At 41.3% G+C, this 25967-nt stretch overlaps 2 protein-coding genes across 3 annotated transcripts in view; both read right to left on the bottom strand.

Annotated features, from left to right (window-relative positions):
* Positions 1-5766, bottom strand: part of lrpprc (leucine-rich pentatricopeptide repeat containing) — a 50125-nt gene extending 44359 nt beyond the window's left edge. Inside the window, exons 1-11 of the mRNA XM_041049959.1 lie at positions 5558-5766; positions 4140-4342; positions 3583-3705; positions 3176-3297; positions 2814-2872; positions 2428-2514; positions 2190-2316; positions 1726-1870; positions 1029-1180; positions 726-831; positions 480-587 (exon numbers count right to left, since the gene is read on the bottom strand). Of these exons, the coding sequence (XP_040905893.1) occupies positions 480-587; positions 726-831; positions 1029-1180; positions 1726-1870; positions 2190-2316; positions 2428-2514; positions 2814-2872; positions 3176-3297; positions 3583-3705; positions 4140-4342; positions 5558-5766 (1441 nt within the window). The remainder of the gene's footprint in view (positions 1-479; positions 588-725; positions 832-1028; positions 1181-1725; positions 1871-2189; positions 2317-2427; positions 2515-2813; positions 2873-3175; positions 3298-3582; positions 3706-4139; positions 4343-5557) is intronic.
* Positions 5767-6144: 378 nt separating this feature from the next.
* On the bottom strand, positions 6145-8537 carry znhit2 (zinc finger, HIT-type containing 2). 2 transcript variants are annotated; one of them, XM_041049065.1, is made up of 3 exons: positions 8475-8537; positions 8014-8033; positions 6145-7979 (listed from the first exon to the last, which is right to left on the bottom strand). In XM_041049065.1, exon 3 carries the CDS (start codon positions 7965-7967, stop codon positions 6246-6248), a length of 1722 nt encoding a protein of 573 aa, XP_040904999.1. In that variant the 5' UTR covers positions 7968-7979; positions 8014-8033; positions 8475-8537; the 3' UTR covers positions 6145-6245. The 2 variants fall into 2 exon arrangements, with proteins under 2 accessions (XP_040904999.1, XP_040904998.1); XM_041049064.1 differs by having other exon boundaries at positions 6145-8033; positions 8475-8525.
* Positions 8538-25967: the final 17430 nt, after the last annotated feature.

Below are 25967 nucleotides of genomic sequence, written 5' to 3'. Positions count from 1 at the left end.
GTTCTCTTGGTCTCTCTCAAGCTTCTGCCATCCAAGTGATAGCATAATCATAGGACGTAAGGTTTATAGCACAGGATAAAGGTATTTATATGAAGTAATTTATAAACAAACTAAATAAAAACTGTTTTCTGCTTTGGCCGTTTCTCTCAAACCATATGATGCAAATGAGAGATTTCTGTTGGGGGATGTGGGGGGAAGTATGACAAAGAAGAAGTTTTATACCAAATAGGTCAGGCTTCTTTCCACTGTCTTTAAAGAGTGAATATAAAAAAACATATTAAAGACTGATAACATCAGTCCTTAATTTTAAGTTAAGTTTTAGCCAAACTTGAAAAATTGTTTCTGAGATATCACATTTACAAGAATGGGAAGGGCGGGTGGACAACCCAAAAACATACTGACTCCAGCGTGGAGGTGTAAAATATGTACACATTATGTCTGGATGTAAAAAAAAAAACTGTGTGTGTGTGTGTTTGTACCAGCTGCGTTGTTCTCCTTCAAGTGTGGAATGAGGAGGGGGCAGAAGAAGTGTGGCCTTATGGGTAAGCCCTGCTCCTTCAATGCCTTCATCAGCTCTAAAGACATATCTGTTAAAAGAAAAAAAATCATTTGAAAGACTCTTCCAGTTTCCCCATCACTGCAGAAATAGTGAATAAAGACACATCTCTGTGCCAGTGGATATAAAGGTCTATCTAAATGCAGGGTAATGAAAGCATGGGCTGTACCAGGTTTCTTGGCCTCCAGAGCACAGTACAGAGCGAAGACCAGTGGCGCAGAGTGCAGATTTGACTCCTGGAGCTCTTTGCAGTAGTTCTTGATCCTCTCCACCCCCTGTAATGCATGCATGCACGCACACACACACAGATCAAAACTTACATTTAAACATTGAAATTAATACTAAACATACACTGCATCACTTGCTAAAATGCTCTTCAAAATACTGCAGAAATCTTTATGTGAACCTGTGCCTTTGTTTGTGTAGTAAGACTGAGTTAGGGGAGAAATGAGTCATTTTTTTTTTCATTTACCGTGTCCATATTAACACAGTGTCTGAGGAAGAAGCTGCCCAGGTTGGGGGAGTCAGAGTTATCAGGCTGCAGTATGGGGAAATTCTTCAGGATGAGAAAAGCCGTGTCCTCCTGGCCCTGGGTGATGAGGCTCAGACACAAGTTCATAGCATCTACAAAAAACAACAAATGTAGATTCTTCTCAGCCTCATAACTCCGTCAATATCATGACAAATACAGATGATTAGTTAGCAGAAGAGTGAAACAGCCATTTGGTTCTTTAGCCTTAAGCCAGTTTTAAGAACATTTAAAGTTACAAAGTGCTGCCTGACCATTAGAAAGCAAACTGTAGCTTACAATACAAACGTTTCTACAATGTGTTAATTATGCAATGCTGGATTAATTAAGCATAAAACAATTTTCATCAGCGTATAACATCAAAAGCAGTTTCAAGCAGTAGTGCACATTCTCCCCATGTGACAAAGAAAACTGCAAGACAGTGTAAAAGAAGTAAAAATCACAGCTATAAAAGTAGGATTTGTATCATAAATTCCATCTTTTCTACCTTTTACTGTTAGTAAGCAACAAATTTAATTTGTACAAAGTTATTTTTTAAACATACAGTGACTAACCAGAGTGCCCCAGTCTTTTTGCCTGATATCATGTTGACTGCTAATGACTGTAGAGCTGTGTAAAAACAAGAGGTGTGCATGTCTACCTGGCACGTATCCCCTGTCATGTCTCAAGCGCTCAACCATCTCTGGGATGTGCTGCTGATGTCCAGCCTTGGCCAGAGTGAAGATGATCTGCATGATGTCCCTGTCCATTAGACTGCAGTCTGCACTCTCTGCTGCCTCCATAGTCTGCCAAAGAGAGAAGAGAGTGTGGGTTTGGGAGGCAGGGAAAAGAGAAAGGAGGAAAAATGAAATGAAAAAAAGGGGAAATAAAAAATGATCAGAGGAAGGTGGAGGAATAGGGGCATGATAAGGGAGGAATAGAGGTAGTGGAGGGTAGGCAGGAGAAAAGAAGAAGAAATGGTGAGGGATGAAGAGCAGAAATAGGGAAGAAGGAGCAATGAATAGCAAAGAGCTAGCTAGCAGCTATTAATTTGATACAAATATAAATGTGTATGAAATGTTCATCAGCACTGTCTTGAAAACCACCTGAATAACACAAACACACCTTTTTCAGACTGTCCATGTCACCCCTTTCAGCGTAGGCAGTGAGAAGTGATACATAGGTGTCAGGACCCGGTTCAATTCCTGCTCCCCGCATCACAGACAGGATGTTGTTTGCACTCTCGATGTCGCTGCACAGTGATAAAGATGACAGCTTGTTTAAACTCTAATTACACCAGCACAACAGTTATTATGTGCCGTTAAATATGGTGTATTAAAAGAACAAAAGTAGTTACACTAACCCCGCACGAGCATGGCCTGTTACCAGGGAGTTGAAAACAGCCTCAGTGATGGGTAAATCTTTCTTCTTCATGAAACCCAATATGGTGCTGAGGAAGCAGAGAAGAAAGTTAAAATGGGAAAAACAGATAAATCCATAGGTATAAAATCTTTCTATTTAAAAAGACTAGAGGTCAATAGAGAAGCTGTAACATTCAGGGGTGGGAAAATGTACATAATATATCTTACAACATAAAAATATAATATATTCAATAAGGTGAACTAAAAGACAGCTTTTGAGAACAATGCTGTTTTGCCAGCATCTGTCAATATCAGACATCAGAGCTTCCCATCAGAAAATGAACTCAGTTTTTGGCTGGTGAATCCACAGAACAGAAAGTTTGCTCACCTGGCTCCCTCGATATCTCCATTTTGGCAGTAGGCTGCTATGAGTCTCTGGTAGGTAACCTGGGTAAAAATTACAGAGCAAAAATCAAACAGAGCTTGAAGTCAACAAATATATATGATATTATAAAAACATCAGAGCACAAAAGTGCTGCTCTGTTCCAAATATGGACCACACAGGTGAGGGTCATTAGCATAGTGATCTTGGAAAAATACCTTCAGTGAAATAAAAAGCATTAAAAAAAAAAAAAGTAGAATATATTAAACAAAATCTTCAAAGGGATGTCTGTATCTGTTCCCATCGACACTGTTGTGGTCGACAGATTGGACAGAACAGAAAACCTTGCACCACCTTGCAGTACTTACTCTGTTGGGCAGGACGTTAGCTGCTTCCATCTTGGCCAGGAAGTCAGTGGGGGAGAACTTGAACTCATTCTGCAGGTAAACCTTTAGCAGGGCGTTGTAGTGACTGACATCAAACTGTGCACCTGGGGAGGACAATGTGCAAATAGCATATACACATTTATAACATTAACATCTTCCACAAATAGGATTTAAACACACCTCAAAGCTGCTGGTAATTCTCAGGAACCTTGTGTATGTAACATAAAATCTAATACATGATGATGCTTTCCAAACAGTCAAAAATATTTGAAATTGCTGAAACATTTGAAATCATGGTTAAATACTTTCAAATTCAGCAGCAGTGAACAGTCTGACAGTGCTGTAGAATACAGGATGATTAAGTTGCTGCTATTGGTGCAGCTTCTTACCCAGCTCCTGCAGCTTATCCCATACACGGTGCGCCAGCACTGTGCGTTCCTCCAGAGGCACCTCAGGCAGCAGGGACCCACAGCTACGCAGCAGCAGCAAGGCCTGGTTACCACTGGGATAACCTGCAAACAGAATGGAACAGAGGGTGAGGATGGACGTAGAGAGAGAGAGAAAGACAGGGTAACTGTCAAACAAAAGTAAATCAAACAAAATCTGTCATTCAAATGAGAAGAAGCATGGAGCTTGCCCAGTTCAATATAAGGTATAATGTTGATATACCACCATACTACAATTCTAAAAGGTAACAATACCCAAGAGGTTTCATAGAGTTTAGCACAGTTTAAATATTGATAATAAAACACAGCTAGCCGCACTTTGTGAGTGTGAACCACTGCAAAGTGTGTGTGTGTCTCTCACAGTGATCTAATGGCTGTCAGCAACAATTTGGCTGGGGTAGCAGTAGTTTGATTACAAAGTTAACAGTCACAATAGTCTATCTTTTCATCTGACATCCATCTTCACATCTGTTTCACTGATTGCTGTTCTGTCCGCCTACCTGTCCTGCAGATATCATGGAAGATGCGGAGCAGCATGGTCTTTGTGATGCGACCAGTCCTCCTCACAGAGCTGTCCAGTTTGGCAAGAGCCCAGTCAAACTGCTGAGACTGCTTGGACCGCACCACAACACTGGCATCATCCCTCTTCTCTGTAGCCACAACATAGCCACGCACACACCCCACTGCATTTGGCCACACGCGACTGTAAAGGATAAGAAAGTGACGTTAGAGGAGAGGGGAACAGACATAATGGAGTAGAGGGGGATACAAACACATGAAAGAAAGTATGATAATTCAGAAAGGGGAAGAACCGAGGGAGGACAAGTGACAGAGAGAACAAAAAACAGCTGTCAGATGAATACAGTGGGCAGATAGATAAACATAGGTCTTCTGTGGGTACAGATGAGACGTAATGTTTTTCAGCAGCTGTTCTAAACTGTCTGAGTAGCACAGGATATTTTAAACACACAACATACATATGCCCCCACAGATGGCAGTTTATTAGATACACCTGGCTAAAAGTAATGCAGTCTAATAAAACAGTCCTGCTATAAAGTTTACCTTTGGAGTGATGTCTCCTCATTAGTTATTTAGCAATATATAAATGGGCTGGAAAGGAATAACAGAAACATCTGTCCATATAATGCCATACAGTTCAGCAGCATTACAAGCTACATCTGTAAACCAGTTTCAACACAAGCTTAAGGTTATAACCATGTTGGAGGTAAGGTTTATTGACACACTGTTGTATGAGACTGCATCAGTTTCAGCTAGGTGTTTTTAACAAACTGCTGAGTGCAGATACACATAGATATATCTCTGGATGCTCAAGTTCAGCCAAGAGTCATGACCTTGAGGGAAAAAGCCCCATCAGAGTAAACCGTACCTGCTACCTAGCATCTTTAACATCTCTTGAGGCCTGCAATCCTCTAGTGTTAGTTTTTGATAAAACACTTATCACTGACTTTGACAAGAACATCTACTGTAGCTATAGCTGTAGCTAGCCTGGATGGCTAGTTTTCAATGATGGGCCTCTTGCTAAAAGTTAGCACACAACTAAAGCGAAAACAAAACACACATACACACGAGAAAGCTGTTTCCAGCTGTTTAAGTGTCACTGAAAACTATTTTAATGGGATAAATTATAAAAAATATGATGTAAGCATGGGTAAAAGGGTAGTTACACAACTTCTGATCATCACCTTGTGTAAGGAAGAGGCCATGTTTATGTCAACCTAGAGTTAGGTAATTGTAGGAAGCTTAATCTAACATAATGCCACGTGTCCACACATTACATTTAATATCGCAGGTTATATTCGTGTAAATACACGTGTGGCTCTGGCTGTCATTGAGCCTCAATGACATCTGTGATTCACGCGTGGATGGCAGCTACACCGGCTAACAGACTGCGTGATACCTTCTGGACGCATTTCCCGAAGCAGGGCTGATCGGTCGGGAGCAACCTCCGGTTCTTCCGCCGCCGAGAGCTCCGCTGTACAGGCGGCTGAGCGGCGGTCCATTTCTTTTGGTCCCTGTGATCTGAAGCAAGCCCGAAGGCGAAAATTTAAGTAACCGGGCTGATCTCAAGAGCGCTGCCATGTTTGCTGTCGCAGCGTGGAAGGGCATCCGCACCACGTGACCGAAGAAAGTATCGCGAGAGCACCGACTGAGCGCACGAGTTTTTTTTGGGGGGGGGGGGGCAGGTGTATCCGGCCATATTTCTAAAGTATTTGATTTGGTTTTAATTTTTATATTGTGATCGTGATTGTCATCAGTTTTTTGTCGGTTTAATGTAAGAATTTTTTCGAGAATTCTAATCAAGTGTGTATCTGTTTTCATATATTTGGAAGTTAATCCAGTGGTCCACAACCTAGGTATCGGGATAAAGGGATAAATCTGAAGGGTCACAGGGTGATTAATGGTAGAGGGGAAAAAAAGATAAACAAAGTTCTGAGATACAAATCTGACCTTGGAAACAGGTCATGACAGGTAAGACAGGTAATGACCATATGGTGCTTGAATTTTACAGTGAGAAGATAATTTAGGTTTTCATATACTTTTATTACAACATGAACAAAACATCAACATGTTCAAGAAAGACTTCATTAGCTAAGTTCTTCAATCAGCTTACTCTTCCCTTTCTTCAAGTTCTCCTCAACAACAGTCTTTGCTTTCTCCATGCTGCTCCTTACACTCTCTCTTTTACTGTGTTCATTCCATAACTCCACAGCTAGCCTATGAATGTGGTGTGCACTGTCCAACACCCAGGCCTGAAAGAATTCACACTTCTTACTTGCGAGGAAGTACTTCTTCCTCTTTGCCCCCTCCTCTCCCTCTTTAGACAGGGCTGCTCTGGCCTGGGAGAGAACTGAGCGAAGCTGACTCAAGGCTGAAAGGCAGTATCCTGTGGCATCTTTCCTGTTTCTGCCAGTCATGATGTGAGCCACAGCTTCCACTGCCCTGGCTGGGGCTACAGGATCCTCCTTGTCGAGGTACCCTCCACCCAAAATGAGAGTTTCTCCACAGTCTAAGGCTTCTTGAACAGAGCTGAACACCCTGCTTGAGTTCAGTGCCTCTGACAGAGCAAGAATCATGTCACAAAACTCAAACATCAGTGAATCAGTGTCACCGTTAAACAGGCACAGAGTGAAGGTGTAGCTAAAAAGTGCATTGACTAAACCATAGCATATAAGGGGAGATGGATTTGCACATAAAGAATTTAACTTTGGAATTTTTGCAGATACTGGAGGCACAGAGGGAACTGTTGAACTTTCCTTGTCTGTGTTTGTTTCATTTGTGTTTCTTCCTTTAATCTTTCTTGACTTTTTAGCTGTTTTGCTCTGTTTGTGAACCACTTCTTGTGATGTCTTGACTTTATCATCAACAACCTGTTCATCCACAGTTGTTGAATTTTCTTTCTCCAGTTTGCTCACCTCCTCCACCAGTGCTTTCCTTTCTTCATCATGCTCCTCCCACCATGGTTTCCACAGCGGAACCAGCTCGCCAAGCGCTCCACGCTTCATCAGACTCATAAACATCTCTTTCTCTTTGCTGTTGAGAATTTCCCACAGCTCCTCCTCTGAAAGCTTGTCAACATCCATCCCTGAAAGTCGATCAGGCAAGTCCAGCTCCTCTTCTGCACTTTCAGCGTCCTCATCATGACCTCCAGGCAGCAGCTCCCCTCCTCCAATCTTTTCCAGTTTTCTCAAAATAGTCTCAATCTCTGTTTCAGTCCCTTCTCCAGACTGCTGGAGCCCTGCTAACCTGGACAGGAGCTCCACAACCTGCACTTTGTCTGTTGTCTCTGCTTCCCCTTCATCTGCGTCATCTGACACAACCCCTGCTTCTTTTAACAAACTCTCCATCCCTCCATCTGTCCTTTCTGCCTTTTGTCTGAGTTCCACAAGGATGTCCTGCATTTTTTTCCTCCCCTCACTTTCTGTTTTACCCATATGTTTCAGCTCTTCATGAACAGACTCCTTGTAAAACTCCTCAGAGCACACAGAGTGATCTGGGCTCTGATAGCAAGCCAAGCCACAGTAACGCATGTTACACCGAGGACAGGTGTAGCAAGAGGGTTTGCTTTTACAAAACATGCAGACCGCTTTCCCACTGGCGTCACTCCCATTCTCTGTAGCCTCCTCCTTTTGTGCCTTGGCTGGCGTGAGAAACTCCTCTTGTCCAGGACCAACTCCTCTGGACGGGAGCAGAATCCCATCTCTGGTCACCGTGTCGGGCTCTGCGTCAGTCCACTCCTCCTTTGGACCGATGTCTGTCAGAAGACTCCTCACAGATGGAGGAAGTCTCCGTCTAAATAATGGATTCATTAGCGGCTGAGCTGGGCCGAAGAACAATGTTGTAGCAAAGGAAAGGGAAAGTCCAAAATAGGTAACCTAAGAATTGAAAAAAATATAAAAAATGTTAGCGGGATTTAAGTTGCAGTCACAAAATATATTTGAGATGACACTGAAGTCAGCTTCTGGCGTTCCAGGATAAATTTGCGGTAAACTTAAATGACAACACAGACGGACGTTTTTGATCCACTTATTGTTGTGAAAGGATGTTAGGCATTAGACTCTTAACGCTGTTTAAAACCCACGTTTCAGATTTGTGAAACCTTTATTTTATTTGTGAAAACAAAAAAATCAGCGTCGTCAGTTTGAGATGCTAACGTTAGCACAAAATACTGTGCTACTTTTTGCAGCGTTACATCCGGTTTAAAATTGATAAATTTGTTAGCTAAGCCAAGCAGGCTTAGCTAACAACGTTCAAAGTCAATATAACAATCGGTCCTCGGTGTCACTGTAATATCTTTAACAATAAACTAAACGTACCTTATTGCAGCTGCGGCAGCAACGCTTCACATCGCCATGTCGCCTGTTGATTACGTAACGTCGATTCCTACGTCTTCTTCTTCTTCTTCTTCCGCTTGAGTTTTTACGGCAGTGGCCATCCGCGTAGTTGCATTACTGCCACCCTCACTTTTTACTCTCCCTCAGTAACCCGTTTAATTCGTTCTAATGCAACAATATGGCACACAGCATATACACATTCAAACAAATGCGTCAGTGACTTAAAGTTGCAGGGTTGGTAAGCTCACCGAACACTTTGTTAGGAACGCCATACTAATACTGGGTAGCACCCTCGCTCTCAAATCAGCCTCCGTTCTTTGTTGCATGGCTTCCATAGTATTAAATCATTTTTGCAAAATTGTCAACTGTGTATCTCCAGTTCTAACGTTCAGATCTGGTGACTGGGGAGGGGCATTGAAGCACACTGTGAACTTATTGTCATGTTCATGAAACCAGTTTAAGATGTCTTTTGCTTTGTGACATGGTGCATTATCAAGCTGTAAGTAGCCGCTAGAAGATGTTAAACTGTTGTACAAAAGCCAGCGGCAATACACAGATAGACTGTGGCATTCAGACCATGAGTCGGGGGCCCAAAGTGCCAAGAAAATATTCCTCTCACCATTACACCACCATTAACCTGGACTGTTGACACAAGGCAGGTTCAGTCCATGGATTCATGCTGTGGATGCCAAATTCTGACTTTACGTGCCTCAGCAGAAATCCAGATTCATTAGACCAGGCAACATTTTTCCAGTCTTCAGTTGTCTAGATTTGGTGAGTCTGTGTGCCCACCACAGTTGTAAAGAGTAGTCATCTGAGTTACCATAGCCTTTCTGTCAGCTCCAACCAGTCTGACCTCTCTCATCTACATGGCAGGACTGCATGTGCTGCTCACTAGATGTTTTTTTTTTTTTTTTTGTTGTTGTTGTTTTTAGCACCATTCTAAATAAACGCTAGAGAGTGTTGTGAGAGAAAATTACAGGAGATCAGCAGTTTCAGAAATACTGAAACCAGCTCAAGAATCACACCATGGTCAAAGTCACTGAGATCATATTTCCCCCCATTTTGATTTTTGATGTGAACATTAACAGAAGCTCACATCCTGCACTGCTGCAAATCGATCATATTTGTTCCACAAGGCCCAACCATTGGTTCTGCCCACACAGCTGAATGGTTTGTTTACTCCAAATAAAGATGGTTGATTCCATTTCATCCTTTGGCTTCCCTGGCAACTAAATAACTGAACAAACTGTTATGATGAAAAGCTGTGATGTTGTTTATGCTAGAACCCCTTTGTTTTTGGAAAGCAGCCATCCAGATTTGAATGACTCATCACAAACATTTATGCACGTCACTAACTAACTGTCCCTCCATCTAACTTTCTGTCAGTCTGTGTCGGCATTATGCACGTCCATCTATTTGTGTGTCTTTCTGACTGTGCTGTGTGTCTACATCTCCCATGGGGCTGTTTGCTATGAGGTGATTGTCTCCTGCAGGGGGTCAAGCATGGTAAAGGTCATGCAGGTGGGGAGTTGTCAGATGGCTGTCCACCCCTCACTGGGCCAAGGGGCTCCCGTGCCGCCTGTCAGAGCCTGTGGGGAAAGGGGGAAGAAGAGGGGGGTCTGAGGTTGGTGTGTGCCATGCTGTCCTGGCCCCGCCCCTGGCTGCCATGCCAGCAGTCCTGGGTCGGCTGCTGCCTCCTCGTGTCTCCTTTATTCTTGCCTGGCATGTCCTGTGACATATTAGTACCCCCAACACTAAATCCCCAAGCTTACTGACTGTTGGACTGATGATATGTAGCAATTCAGAGACTCATCCAGGTTAGGAACTCATACAAGCTTTTTGTCCTCTGTGTATGAGTCTAGGCACAGGTTTGGCATTTGGCACAGACACACACACACATACAAATCCCGCTGTCTGCCACCAGCTGATAGGTGACAGGGAACAGGCTCTGCCTTTTGGGCATGTCCAGCCCTGGCATGTCTGGAGCTGTCTACTGTACAGCAGCAGGGTGTATGTTTGTGAGTGAGTGTGTGTGTCTGCAGTAAAAGAGAGTCGACCTATTGATGTAGACTGTTCTGTCACCTGTCAGCTCAGAAGAATCTGGCATTATAGGGCACCCAAAAGGGAGACTATGTGTTTATGTGTGTGTGGTTTTGGGAGGGGGGTGGGTGGCTGTCTGTATCTATCGTCCAGTTTTTATTTGTGCAGCCAGAAGCAAGTGTTTCAGTTTGACTGGCTAACTTCTGCACATACAATCAAAGTTGAACCTTTCCTTTCTCCTCACATGCCATTAAAGTGCAGCATGTATAAAGATGTTCTGAACAACATGAGGAAATTTAATATGGACTTTGTGAAGATACCATGAGACAAAACTGACGCCCCAACAAAATGAAAGCAGTTTTGGCAGAGTCCCTTGATGTTTTGGAATGTATGGAAATAATACATCATTTCTTTGGGCATAAACTGTGGTTACCAGCCTTGCTTAGCTTGAAGCTAAGATGCTAAGAGTAGAGTGCACTAATGAATGTGATTTGAGAACCAATGTCTGTGAGTGAATCAGTGAGTGTCAGTGACTCTGGTGGTGGACGGTGTACTGCAGCAAACTGTCAACTGAAACCTGACATAGCAACAACATCCTCTTTCTCCCCCACCCTTTCATCTTTCCTCCATATACCTTTTTTATGAATGAGCCCAGGAATGTAAGCTCAGCTCCCCCAGCAACTACGCATCAATGTACTCCTTCAATAATTCATCTGCAGGATCTATTATTTACCGATTAATTTCACCTTTTCACAGGAAAGCGTTGCTGTGCCTCCACCGACCTCTCCTCCTCTTCCTCCTCCCCTTTCCCAATCCCAGTCTTTCTTCCTTTAACTGACAACCTTTGCCGGGTCCCTCAATCCATATAAACAAATCCCTGTTTCCTGTGCTGCTCCTTGATTTGCTTTGACCAGTAGACTCTCCCTCCGAGTGTGGATATGTGTGTGTGCTGGGTGCAGTGCAGCGTGTGATGTGCTAAAACACAGGTAGATGGAGCGGTACCCTTTCAGTGACCTAAAGCGGCTGTTGACAGCAGTGACAGTAGAAACAGGCAGGAAGAACTTTCTGTTTTTGTCTCTCTGGACCTTGGTAGGAAATAGCGGGTCCAATGTCAGTAGCCTACACCAGTAATTTCAAGTACTATTATTTTTTTCTACACCAGCAATTTCATGTACTGTTATTTTGCAACTCCAGACTTTAGACTTTTTTTAGTGCTTACCCAGTCAATCACTTACTGGTTACCTCACTTTTCTCTCTCTCACACTTCTCTGTCCTTCTCACTCTTCAGTTCCCCATCTTGAGGTGTATTTGTCAAACTTATTTATTCATAATTTTATAATCTCAGTTCTGATTTGGGGCATAGTTTTGTTTGTCTGTAATTCATAGTTATTGCTACCTAACTTGGCCAGGGCATATACATATTTTATGTAATAATTTCATTTTTTATTATAATATCATTTTGCACTTACAGAAACAGAATAAAAACAGATAACAAAATCATGTGAGAGGGAAGGACAGGAAGCTTCTACAATTAAAAAATGAAAAGACAATATGAAGAACATTAATTGTTAAAAAATAAATATTTGAGTAAATATAGCAAAATGAGAGACATGAGCAGGTAATCATCAGTGAGAAGACTGGGTTTAAAGCTTGCAGAGTTTTTGATAGAAGATTGTACAACAAGTAAAGAACCATTGGGAAAAGCAAGATGTCTGTCCTGTGATATGAAATACATCAGTCTGAATTTGGAAGAAATGTGTGAACATATATTGTAGCTGTATTGAAGAGTTGGAACAAGCTTATACAGAATAGGAAACAGTATCAAGATATCACCATTAATATGATTAAAAATTCTGTTTTTCTCTCTTTGTTCGTAACAAGCCTGACCTATCTCTTTCTTCTCATGACTTGAGAAAAAAGCCGCCTGTGCTGAGATGTCCATGTTTTTCCCTCTACTCCCCCATCTCTCTCTCCTTCTCCATCACACCATTCCCGCAGGAGCAAACCTGAGACTGAGTGTGTATCGGTGTATCACCCGCCTCCATCTGTCTAACCTTCGGCCCCGCCTCCCTCCATCCCCACGAGAGGGAGCAGCGGATCAAGAAAAGGGGAGGAAGAAGCGAGGGAGCGAAAGAGAGAAGTGTGTCTGTGTCCCAAAGGATTGGTCTCTGTCTGTCTAAATCAGGAAGTGAGAATGTGACGGCAGGAGAGACAGAGCAGAGACATCCTTTCAGTGTGTGTGTGTGTGTGTTTGTATGGACCTTGTTGAGCTGAGGTGTCATATATGTGAAGATCACAGCTTCACGCTAGTGGCAACCAGGGATGACGCTCTAAATCACTGAAATGCCAGAGACAACTGTGCTGTGATATGTTGTGTGTGTATGTGTTTGTGTGAATGTGTGCATGGATGTGGGTGTGTGCCTTTTGGGACATTTGATGGAGATTAATACCACTTTTAGAGTCTGAAAGTGAAAATGTTATCAAGTATGTCACCTTGGTAAAAAAAAAAAAAAAAAGAGGGTGACACTGTCTCATCTACAGCCTTATGTACACTCACAGACACACAGACACACAGACACAGACACAGACACACACACACACACACACACACACACACACACACACACACACACACACACACACACACACACACACACACACACACACACATTTCTGTGTGGCCCCCATAGCCCTGTCAGAACTCAAATACGCCTTCATTGACCTGTCACAAAAAAAAGTTGACATGAAGGGATTTTAAAGTGGGTGCTATTTAACACCAATACTTATATAAAGCAGTACTGTTTTCAAACAAGTGAACAAATGTTGATTTGTTAATTTTTGCTTTTATCTAATGTTTGCAACTGTGTTTTATTCTTTTAGCCATTAACTGGCCATTAACCATTTATCTGATAGTTTACGTTAGCCATTTCCACTCATCCATTACTTTTAGCTATTTTAACTCTCAAACATTTAATTTAGCCATTTATTTCAACTATTTATCCACTGCTTCCAGTAACCCGTTTTAACTTTATCCATTAGCAGTTACAACCATTTATGCATTTGCCAAGAAGCCACAGGAACAGCTTACCGATAACTGAAAACTGCCATACACCGCAGCCACAACAGTATTACTTTTACTAAAGTATTTCAACAACTTACTCATTTATAGCTAACTATTTCAACTGTTGGTCTATTACCTTTCAACCATGCATTACTTTCAATTAAACTTAGACCTCTCTGTTAGTTTGCTAATTAGTTTTCCACACTCTCAATTGCAACACATCGTGTTTGGGTGATTATTATTATTATTTTTTTTTCAAAGTGATTTTTTTCAAATTACCCCCTGGTAACTCATGTTCCCCCCTGGGATACATGTATCTGCATCATATATACACATACACAAACACACTTAACAACATGACACACAGTCTCTGTGTGGATGAATAATTAGATACAGGACTTAGACACAGGGCTGTCTCCCTGTTTCCCCTCACATATGAAGCTACATGAATGTAGGCCAACTCACTGTCGGCTTCACTTCCCTCTCAGCGCAGTCAAAACAACACACTATCTGTTGTCTCCTCTTGTTTATCAACCTCTATCTATCTCTTGTTACCTCTGTCTATCTTTAACTCTCTCTTTCATGAGTTGTGAGTCATAAAGAATTGTCTTGCAGATCAACAAAACAACTGTGCCTGTGATAAGGCCACACACACAGGCACATTCTCCAACAGCAACACTAATATAGCTATAGTCACATCATTATATTCGTATTAACAGGGGAGACCCTTCATGCTTCAACACCTACATTTCCTCACTGCATGCCATCTCGTGTCTGATGTGTGTTCTAGCTAATTTACTGCATGTGTATGTGATCTACTCTATCTTGACAGATCACGCTTGGCACATATACGTGGCATAATGTGTTTATCAAAATGTGTTACTCTCAGTCATTTATTCTATACGTTGCACCGTACAGGATGTAAAGCAGATGTTTTGTTTTTTCTTCAAACTCCAGAGACCAAAGAATAAAATGAGTAAATCAATGTACTGATGTGAAAAGCCTGTGTAAAAGCAAATGGTATTTAAAATAAAAAATTTGCATCATTTCCATCATCATCATTTTCCATCACGATTTTCTATTCATGCAGCAAAATAGTGATTCAGAATAACACCAGACTATACCCAATTTCAGAAAATGCAGTTTGTATATTTGAGTCTTTGCTATTTGATGTGTTTTACCTGGAAGAAAATCCTATATCAGATAGGAAGTAGTTTGTCAGACTGATACGAAGAAATATTGGATTCTTAGTAAAAACGTCGGCACAACAGACAGAAAAGAGCGTTATCTACACAATCGCACAAACCCTATGGGATTCTGAGTACATATTCAATGCAATGACAAAGAACAGATCACACACACTGAACAAAGGATACTTGCATGTTGCATGTGCATGTTTACCTTAGGCAAGGCAACACAATAGAGGAACTCTCTCAAATATTGAGAAGGGACAGGGGAGCACATGGCATTTTGGGCATGCACATAATCACACACTCTTACTGTATTAGTTTTAGCTGGAAAAGGTTGTGTGTTAGTGTGTTTGACAGCGCTCCGACCCTGGCTGCGATGTTGACATTGGTGGACCAGGACACATCACCTCTGCTTTGGGAAAAGGCCTAAGGTGATCCTGCCCTCAAACGCAGCAAGGGGTACTCTGTGTGTGTGTGTGTGGGTGTGTGTAGTTTTAGTACATTTTTAAAGTGAAAGCACCCCAGACATCTACAGTGTTTTAAACACCTGCTAATGCCTTAACAAATTAAGTGATGGCTCTCAAATGCAAATTTGTGTGTTTCTGTGTGTATATTATATATCAGACATAAGCTAATGTTGGTACAGTGGCTCACATTTTAAAAATAACTGTTCTGGGTTTTCAGGTGTGTCATGTGTTGAAAGAAGAGTTTCTGGTGTGAATTCTGCTGGCAGGTGAGAATACTTTCCTGGAGCTGCAGCTTTATATTGTGCTGAAATGTTATGGAAGCTTTCTTTTCACAGTTTTTAACACAAAAAATGAAGATAACACACACATCTTTGAAATCTTCCCAGCTCTAATCTCCTCTTTCAGCCAAGAAGCCCAGGTATTTCTTTTCCTCCTCAGAGTGGTGATTTTCACTTTGGGTGAGCCTATTGTTGACTTTACTTTTCTCACAGCTGTCCAGAAATCAAATCCGATCATGTTTTATATTCCACAAACAGACACTGTGTCAGGTCTGGAGGATTGAGTGAATGGAAGAGGACAGCGAAACGCAGACAAACAAGCAAGTAGATGAATAACCCAACGCTGAGGTCAACAACATGGCTGTCATTGTCAGAGGGGACACAGGTCCTCTCAACTGTGACATGCCATTGGTCCACAGGAAAAAGAAGTACAGGTCAACAAAATGATACAGAGCACACTAATGGGGAAAAGAATTCATTCATCTGAAATCTGCATCAACCCAAACCCTCTTGTTCTTTCTATCTTGCTGTCTCATTAACACTTGTTGTCTGTGTGTGTCCTTCACGTGTTTGTATGAGCATGAGGACATATGTATGAAGTCCAGAGCTGTCTTTTGATTTATGCAGTGTGGAATGTCAGACATGTCTCCTTGCATTAGGGAGCAGTGAGGAGGACACTGCTTGCCATCGCGCTCCGATGAAGGCGCCTCAACAATGGATACTACACTCCCACCACCCTTAACTCCCCCCCGCCAACAACCCCAAGTCTCTGGCACTTATCAGTTAGAGGGTCTGTGTTTCCTCAGGCGGGAGGGTTGGCGGTGGGATTGCCTGCGAAAAACTGGCCTGGGGCAATGAGGGTGAAACTACCTTTGGAGAACTGATGAAGGCAGTGAGAGGAAACAGTTGTTTTGAAGGCAATGATGGGAAATGTTGCCGTGCTGCAGCTTTGTGATTTAGCTCAATTTACAGTCTGTGCTCTCCACCTTCATCATCCCTTACTGTAGCCTTCTTTTCTTCACAGAAACTTTTCCTTTACTTACTGATTGAATTTTTCTTCTTTCTGCTTTTTCTTTGTACCATTCTCTCTCACTCCTTCATTGCTCAGACTAATTCTTCCTCCCCCAATTCTCTTTCCCTCCCTCCCCTAACGTCCCTTAAATCTGTTCCTGACCTTTGACATTCACCCATCCATCCACCAGCCCTTTGTTGTCTTGTCCATCCCTGTATCTGTCTCCTGTCTAGCCTCAAGTCACACTTTTAATCCCAACCTCCGTCTTGTCCTCAACCCTTCCACCTCTCTATCCTTGGGCCTATTGGCTGCAGGTGGATGGAGCAGGTCTGTCACAGTTTTGCAAAGCTGTCATTCAGTGTGCACGTACATGTATTTGGTTGTGTGTGTATGTGTGCGTGTGTATATGGTGAGAGGGGTGTGAAGGCAGCTGTCACGCTGTCTCAGGATCATATGCTGGTTGTCAGACATGCTGTAAAGTAACTGACATCCAACCCCCGAAACACACATGCACCACACACACACACACACACACACACACACACACACACACACACACACACACACACACACACACACACACACACACACACACACACACACCATGGAGTCATGTGAGAACACAAATAAATACAAAAACTTTATTTTACACATTCACGGGAATTGACATAGATTTTGCCTGAAATTATTCTGCCATTCTGATTCTTCTGTCAAAAAATTTTTAATTTAAAATGTCTTCAGTTCATATTCACTAACATTTCAAATGTGTTTTAATCGACGCTCAAGTGATGAAGCACCAAAGCTTGTCGTTGCTTTTTCATGAGGGACAGCAGGATGATTTGGTTCTTAATCAAACATCAAACATCAACATGTCCTTGAACAAGACACTGAAGCACTACCAGGTCCAGGGATGCTGGCCCTGCTCTGTAACACCTGCTGAAGATGAGGAGCTCCCTCAAGGATCAGTAAAGTGTTTATTATTTTTATTAATTATTCATGTGCCGGTGCCACAAAGCAGGGTTTTCATGTGTAAACAGCACAGGTTCATTAACATTTTGTTTTTATTTGTTAGACTGTGGGATTGTTTGAAATGATGCTCACTGCCAATGATCACAGCCCCACACCTCTGCGGTCATCTTCTCCTGCCTGCTGGATTGTGTTTTATTTTTTATTCTTTAGTTTCCTTTACAACATGTGCCCGTGTAGGAATATGTATGTGTGAAATCTCTGTGTGTATGTGTGTGATTTTTTTTACAGTTCATGCAGGTGTGTTCATGTATGCATGTAAGTTTGTGTGTTGCAGGATTTCTCAGGTGGTAGGTGAATGTCTCATCTCTTCTGTTCTCAGCCAGGGAAATAACATATTTACACACCACTGGGCTCATCATTGACCGCCCCCCCCCACCCACTGCTCTTTTACACCATTCATTCAACATTCTTCTCTTCTCTTCTCTTCTCTTCTCTTCTCTTCTCTTCTCTTCTCTTCTCTTCTCTTCTCTTCATTTGGAAATGCCTGCACAGCTACTTGGTGGTGTATGTGTGTGTGTATTTCTGATGTCCAGTGAGACAGGGGAGGCGGGCAGGTCTCCACTGGCCACAGTGCAGCTGTCGTTTCAGGTTAGTGCAGGCGAGAGGTGGCTGAGGAAGAGGTGGAGAGGGATGAATAAGTGAAGAGGCTGCAGACTGGACTCATGTTAAATGTAGAAAGGCTAACGGATCAGACTGCCGTTGAGCTGTGAGTGTGTGTGTGTGTGTGTGTGTGTGTGTATGTGAGAGAGAGAGAGAGAGAACGTGTATGAGTCTACACGCGCTCATGAGCGCTACAGAGAACCTGCTGCCTGTCCCGCTGAGCTTCCAATTAGCACACACCACTAGAGCAGGACACACACACACATACACAAACACACACTGAGGACCCCAGAGAGAGGCCTCAAACCTGCCTGTCAGCTGCTGTTAGATCACACTGCTCTGGGCCAGAACCACAGCACACACACACACACACACACACACACACACACACACACACACACTAGAATACGAACTTGCACTGCGAGAAGACTAACAAAAGTTACATATGTACACAGATTAATTTGAACTATGTAAATGATAGGTGGGGGAACATTGAGCTGCTGAATAAAATTCTAGTCTTGTAAAATTCTAATAGTCACATCAAATGTAATAGCATAGCTATATAGTGTGTGTAAACAGAAATACAAAGAGTACAGTCAGAAAGTTTATAAAAACCCCCACTTTATACTTCTTTATACTTCACTGTTGCCCATAAAGTTGGAATAACATGTATTTTACCTCTTCTCATGAAATGATTGTGACAGTGTGATTTATTCTTGATAGACAAAGTGTATATCTTCTCAAAACTTTATTGATCACTCCTTTCCAATGTGATTACTGATGTGTATAAATAGGAATAAAAAGAGGAATGTGTCTGAAAACAAAATTATTCCAACTTTATGGGCAACAGTGTACAAAACATACATAAAATGTGATGTGTTGTCATGAATTAAACTACCAAACAGTATCTAAATCTAAATTTTATTATAATTTGTTGATAGTGAGGATTAAGTTATAATAATAATGATGGTTGTTATAATTATTGTACTTATCCTTTAATTTGTTGGGGTGATCGTTAGTGTTTTAAGGTTGACTGTAATTTATTTCTTAATTTTCTCTTTTTTCATTTCTTGTGACTTAGTCAGAAACACATTTTTGTTTATGAAAGAACAATAAGGCAAAAAGGTCACGCTCTAAAATCACATCTAGTTAAACCAGTAATCTCAAAAAAAAAAAAAAAAACCAACAATAGCAACATAATTCATGTAAAGTAGAATGGCAAAATTATACACATTATACACATTCATGCATCAGTAATTATAATCCAATAACAGCATATTATATAAAACAGTATATCGAGAACAGGGGGTGTTTTTCAGCAGAACAAATACTTTGACTTTGATGCTTTAAGTAAATTTTTCTGTTGATATTTTTGTGGTTTTACTGAAGTAGGATTTTGAAAGCAAGACTTTTACTTGTAATTGAGGATTTTAACACTGTTGTATTGGTACTTTTTCTTAAGTAAAGGATCCGAATACTTCTTCTAACACTGACACACACACACACGTTTACACATAGCATTAGTACTCAGAACCCTCCACTGCATTACCTATTTTGTCCTTGTGCATATTTTAATGACATCATCAATAATGGACATGTACCCATTCTGCAGCAGGACAAGCACACACACACACACACACGCACACGCACACACACACACACAAAATATGTGGGTCAGACAGGCTGAATTTGAGTCTTTAGTTAACAAGCTCTGATTTGGCTGGTTTGTTAGTCAGCCCATTAGTGTGCTGTTTGATAGTGAGCCTCGCTGACCTCTGCATGGCATCTACTTTCTACTAAAGTCATCGCAGGGCCAAATGGAGTGAGCTAAGCTTTAGCTGTTAGTTCCAGTTCTCCCTCAAGCGTTGCTTACATTTTCCACCTTAGATCAGCAGCTTGCTGAGCATTTGTTTTCTTTTTTAACATTAATTTTCCCAGATGGTTACATCAAGATGTTTCTAACATAGTAATATAGTGAGGTTTTTGTTGTGAAGCATTAGAAGATCTTCTCCCTGTGGCAGGTTGTAGCAGACTGGGATCAGAAACTTGATGCTTGCTGATGTTTAATGTCATCTGGAAGTTGCTCTGTGATATAATGACAGTTATTTCACTGCTGTGCTTTGTAGAACAGAATTAGTTTAAGTTACAGCAGCCTACAAAAACATGTTTATGTATTCATGTTGAACTCTGATCCAGAGAGAGACATCTGGTAGGGGCTGGAAGATTTTTGTGTCTTTACACAAAGACACTTCAGTGGGGTGAATGCATAAAGATGACACACAGGCCATCTACAGCGACAAAAAATGAATACGATAATTAAGATGTTTCCCCTTGTGAGCTCTGTTCTCCAGCCTGACATCACTGCCTCAATACTCTTACTCGTCTGCTCCATGCGTCGTTTTCTTTTCTCTTTTTTCTTTCCTTGAACCTTCCATCTCCAGGGCCTCTTTCCATACAGCGAAAACAAATCCACCTTGGCAAGTTCCCTTGGGCGATATTGACGTGACACCAAGCAGAAATGCAGACAGAGAAAGAACTGGGACAGATGATGAAGATGAGGATGAAGTAAAGACAGAAACGGAGGTGGTGGCCTTCTCTCTGCCTGCTCAGGGAGAAGATCGTCCTTGCTTTGTTAAACGATTTCTTCCAGCTGAACTCTTCTCTCAGTATCAGTCCAAGAGAGATCACTTAGAGATCACAGAGTGAAAACAAAGATTGCATGTATACCCAGAGTTCCCTGGGTCACCTTGGCATACAGTTCACACAGTAAATCAATCGGTTTATTGCCATTTCAATAGCTATTCAGGTTATTCTTGTCACCAGGTGCTGTGCACTGGCCAAGTTGCAGTCAGACCCCCACAGATATTTTTCGAGATGTGCATACATTATGAGTGTAATGGCAAAATGAACCAGTTGGAAGCCACTTTAGTGCAGAGGGAGAAAATTAATGATTTTCACTAACCCTCTAGAACATGATTACAGATGTATAGAACATTCACACCAGGGAAAATTAGAGAACTGGTTTAGTGTCACGTCTAAATCCTGGTGCAACCACTTCTCCACTTTAATATAAGAAATATTTTCAGGGACACAGCGGTGTGGAGACATGGCCTCCAGCAGGGTCTTTCTAATAAATGTCCACTTGTTTACGATGAAGTGTGAAAAAATGAATTCGTGACTGCACATAGTGAAATTAAAAGTTTCATTTTCCTGTTAAAAACACATGTGCCCTTCACCAGAGAATTCAAAATCCCCTGGAGAATAGATCTTTTCAAAGACTTTCAAGGGGATACATTTTGCAATCACTTGGTATCAGAATGCTCTCCAACACACAGATTACTTGTCTTTGTCTCCATTACTGTCTTCCTCCTCATCTCTTGTTCTGTCCTTGTCTGTCCCACATGTTTGGCAGGTGTACCCATATCTCCCACTAGATGGGGGTGTGATACTACTGATGATCCATCACAACCATTCATCTCTGATCCAGCACCATGGGTGCACTCAGCCAGGGCTCTAATTTACCAACTCAAGCCAACCTTTCTATAGCAGGGCATTTTAACAGCACTGTAATTACACTTAAACCTTACTGCACAGCGTGGGATTCTGTAGTCTTGCAGGTCTTTAGGCCACTGCAGCCTGAAGTTTACTGAATCAGGCTGGTGATTGCACGTTTGTCAATTCAATTCTAGACTGGCAGGATAAATCTGGGTGGGGAAGTTAATCAGTAGATTGATGTCCCTTCATTACCTACTTTTGAGATGCCCTTGAGCAAGGCATTAACACCCATTTACTCTTGTTGAGCTGCTCAGTGGCCAACAGGTGCTGTATGACTGGGGTTCAGTGGAAGTGGATTCAAATCCTCAACTTCAGCTCCAAATGAAGTGTGACCAGTGTTAATATAATGGCTCAAAAACAACTTAGAGGGAGAGATATCGAGGCCAACTTTACCAAGAGTAAAATCTGATTTATTTTACGCTTGGTAAAGTTAGCCTCGATATCTATCTTATTATAAATTTTCAAAAGGTGAATTACATGACAATGCAGAGACAAGCATTATACAAAATATGAGATTATTACAGCTGCAAAAATCCAATTGTGTATGTCCACTTTCACCATGACGACATACATCTCATCTGTTTTTTTTTTCAAAGTGGAGCTGGTCCCACACTGTCACTTGCTGATGACTGGCAACATATGGCTGGAGCACATGCACCCCTGACATTAATATACAGGCCATGTACACACATGTTACTGTGACACACTAAAAGTAGTAGGTGTGTCCCAGCGTATGTCTTCAGCTGGACATTATGGGCATGTGATCAGAACAGTTTCTGTGTAGCTTTCTATGCATGTGTGTGTGTGTGTGAGTGCATGTGTGAGATATATTCATAGTATGACATATGCTTAAAAAAATACATGTGTCAGCAAGTGTTGGGCATGCATGTGAATGACATATGTCCATGCATAGCCTACTATGTTTACTTGCACTGTTTTCTCTGCGTGTGCGTGTGAATTTGTACATTGAGCACAAGCCTGTGTGGTAGTAATCCGCATTGGGCAGCTGTGCTCATTCGTATTCAGCCCCAAGGCACTTCTAGGCTGTCTCACTGATTAGGGGTCAGAGACAGCAAGAGAGAAGGAGAGAGAGAGATGGTAGAGAGTGAGGAAGAGAGAGAGAGAGCGAGAGACAAAGGGAGAGAGTTGGAGACAAAGCAGTAGAGAGAGGTCCTCTCCCATTTAGTAAACAGTTGGTTAATGACTCTAATCCCATTAAGCAGGGGGAGCAGCTTGCCCCCTCACATAACATGCATTAATATGTATGTGTAAGTGTGTGGCTGCTGTGTACATTTTCTTTTTCTCTCTCTCTCACAGACACAAACAAGCACATACACTCAATACACTATACCCAGGAAATGAAATTGATTTGCCCTCATAAACAATTGACAAAGCCCTAATGTAACACTGCGAGCTGTTAAGGAGGCCTGGAGAGCAGACTTATGAAAATGACATGTAAATCAAATGAGCGTTGTATATTTTCAGGCACGATTTTCCAACAATTATTGTTTTGACCTGGCTCCTCAGTTGACAAAAGAAACCTGCTCCCTCTGAGGAGCAGGAAATCAGCTTTTCAAGTGCTCTCGTGTTTGAAGAGTGGAGGGCAAGGGAAGGCGTGATTGCAGCACTCTGCAGAGAGGATCAGACATGGAGTGATTTCATATAAGCAGAGAAAAAGCAGCATAGGCCAAGGCTAGCTGTTTCTCCCTTACATATAATATACAAATAAGCAATACTTAACAGTGTTTATTCCACTAACTTGTGCTGATCTGTCATGAAAATAATGATGAAGAAAACTCTCTCTTTAGTACTTTCTTTAAACTGTACTTTCTTTAAACTGTGTAATAAATTAATCCATCACTTGGAACACACAAGTGCAGATGCATACACACCCTCTGAAAAACACGTGGGGGTTCATTGCATGGACAATTGCTCTTAAAGTTTTGCTCAACTGAAAATCTTTATCTTTCAGTGTTATCCTGAAAAAAAGTCCCTGCTGAATAGATCCACATGCGGAAACTGATTTTTTTTTTTTTTTTTTTTTTTTTTTTAAAGATGATTTTGTTCAAACTAGGACTCTTAGAATAATTTTCTTTCAAGGGGACTGGACTTCATGGCTAAGCCCAAACCATATTCCTGAACAGCATCAGGAAGGAGGCTGCACATTCTCTCACTGTGATTAATCTTTCACTGTGCAATTATTCAGCAGAGAAGCAGTTACAGCATGTGTCCTGGGACAAGGGATGGGCAATGTTGAGCAATTACTTCTCAGTGAAGTCTGCACAGTCCAAATAGAAACAAGTAATAAATAGTACCCTGCATATAACACAACATAGTCTGCTGCCTGGAGACATTAAGTCATATTCTCCTCAAGACACTCCCCCTTTGGAAACACATAAGATTACGCCTGGTCTGCACAGCCAGGCTCTTTCTTGCTGCTTGTTCTTCTGAGCACACACACTGCAGTGGAGAATTACTTACACTCTGTGTTGTAGCCTCTGAAACAACTATTTACACCACAACTTTTTCAGTTATTCTTACAACTATTTTTAGAATTCAACCAAACTCCCACCTCGCCACATTTTCTAATTAATAACACTTAATTTGAGGGCATTATTATTACAATAAACATACCATATCATGTATTGCTTGATAGTTTCAAAAATACTTTACGATAAAGATCTCCTAACTTGACCAGTCATCTGAAATACCACTACTACTACTATTAGAGCTATTACTACTACTAATGATGGTAAAAACAAACAATGTGATGTGATCAGTGAATATTGATACTAACTGATAAATACAATTTAGAATTGAAAAAAATGATTCAGTGATGTGTAGAACCATTTCCTATTTTAAAAGTCCAATCCAACATTCCAGCTTGTGGCTTCCCTCAGGATAATAAAGCTTGTGTCTTCATTTATATGATATCTAACATTTTTTTTTAAAGTTTTTGGCCTATTTGAGCCTTTATTTGATAGTTGCCATGGAAAGAGACAGTAAATGTGGGGAGAAAGAGTAGGGGAGAGACATGCCAGTACATGGACCAGCCCACCAAAAGTCAAACTGGGGACCTGCTGCTCATGGCATTACGCCCATGAGACACATACCCATGGTTAAATTGTCTTTATGATTATGGATCTCATGATTATGACTCATAAGAGCACATAAAGTAAACAGAAGACACTTTGTTTAAATTCATAGTCCACCTTTATGGTGATGAGGAATTAAATTACTACCAACTTGAGGCTGGTATAGAGAAGGCACTTTTTTTTCTTAACATTTGCTTCACAAATGTTATGGTATTATGCACGGCACAGAGTTTTTTTTAAACAAAATAAGCTTTCTTCATAGGTATATCTTTTGACTTATAGGGCTCCAAAATGTAATCTAACCAACAGGAGGTACTTTTGGTTCTGGTATGAAGTTTGCTATATATTCACTAAATGGTCGCATACATTATTGATGGTATACTGATTTATATAAAGTGTTTTGAACAATGTATAAACGCACAGACAGACACACAGGCGCCAACATGATGACATCATGCTCAGCATGTAAATACAGTGGAAGCACATTAAAATGAGTGGTTTGATGTCCTTATTTGAAAATGCATGAACAATTCACCTCTACAAAAAATCCAAAGTAATCCTTGTGCTGTGAAAGCCTCACATACCTTTCTGCCTTAATAATTCCTCTGTCTAGATAAAGCAGAGAAGATCTGTTCAACTGTAACCTGCTGCACTTTGTTTAGCATTTAGTTGTGCAATATTTGACAATCAATATCAAAACATTTAATGGAATTGTTTTGAAAGTCAAGCTTTACATGTCTGCTTCACATAAATAAATTACTATGGACTGATTAAAGCAATAGAAAAACTGCAGTTGTCTGCTGACAGGAAAGCAGAAGAAAATTTATGCCCAAATTGCTGCCATGAAGAAAATCTATTGATGCGTATACTGAAAGTAGTGGGAAACAAAAGTGATTACTTGGCCACTAGAAAACTGCTGCTTCTTTGGTCTGTTGCCAAAGTTGCTGGACATTTATTAATCACATTGATGCAGCTGACCCTGTCATGCCATGTGGTTACCTGTTGCCTGAATGTTTTTTTTAGCTGTGTGGGAGCATCAAATGTGTAGGAGCAGATCCACTCAAATTTCTGATTAGTTTGCTTAAACTAAATGATGGGCAGCGGAGTGGTATTCTTATAACAATATGCAAAGCAAGCTTTTGTTC

This window comes from Toxotes jaculatrix, chromosome 11 (genome assembly GCF_017976425.1).
Source record: "Toxotes jaculatrix isolate fToxJac2 chromosome 11, fToxJac2.pri, whole genome shotgun sequence".
NCBI lineage: Eukaryota > Metazoa > Chordata > Actinopteri > Toxotidae > Toxotes > Toxotes jaculatrix.
Note: the sequence above shows the minus strand (reverse complement) of the source record. Positions and strands in the feature narration are given on the sequence as shown.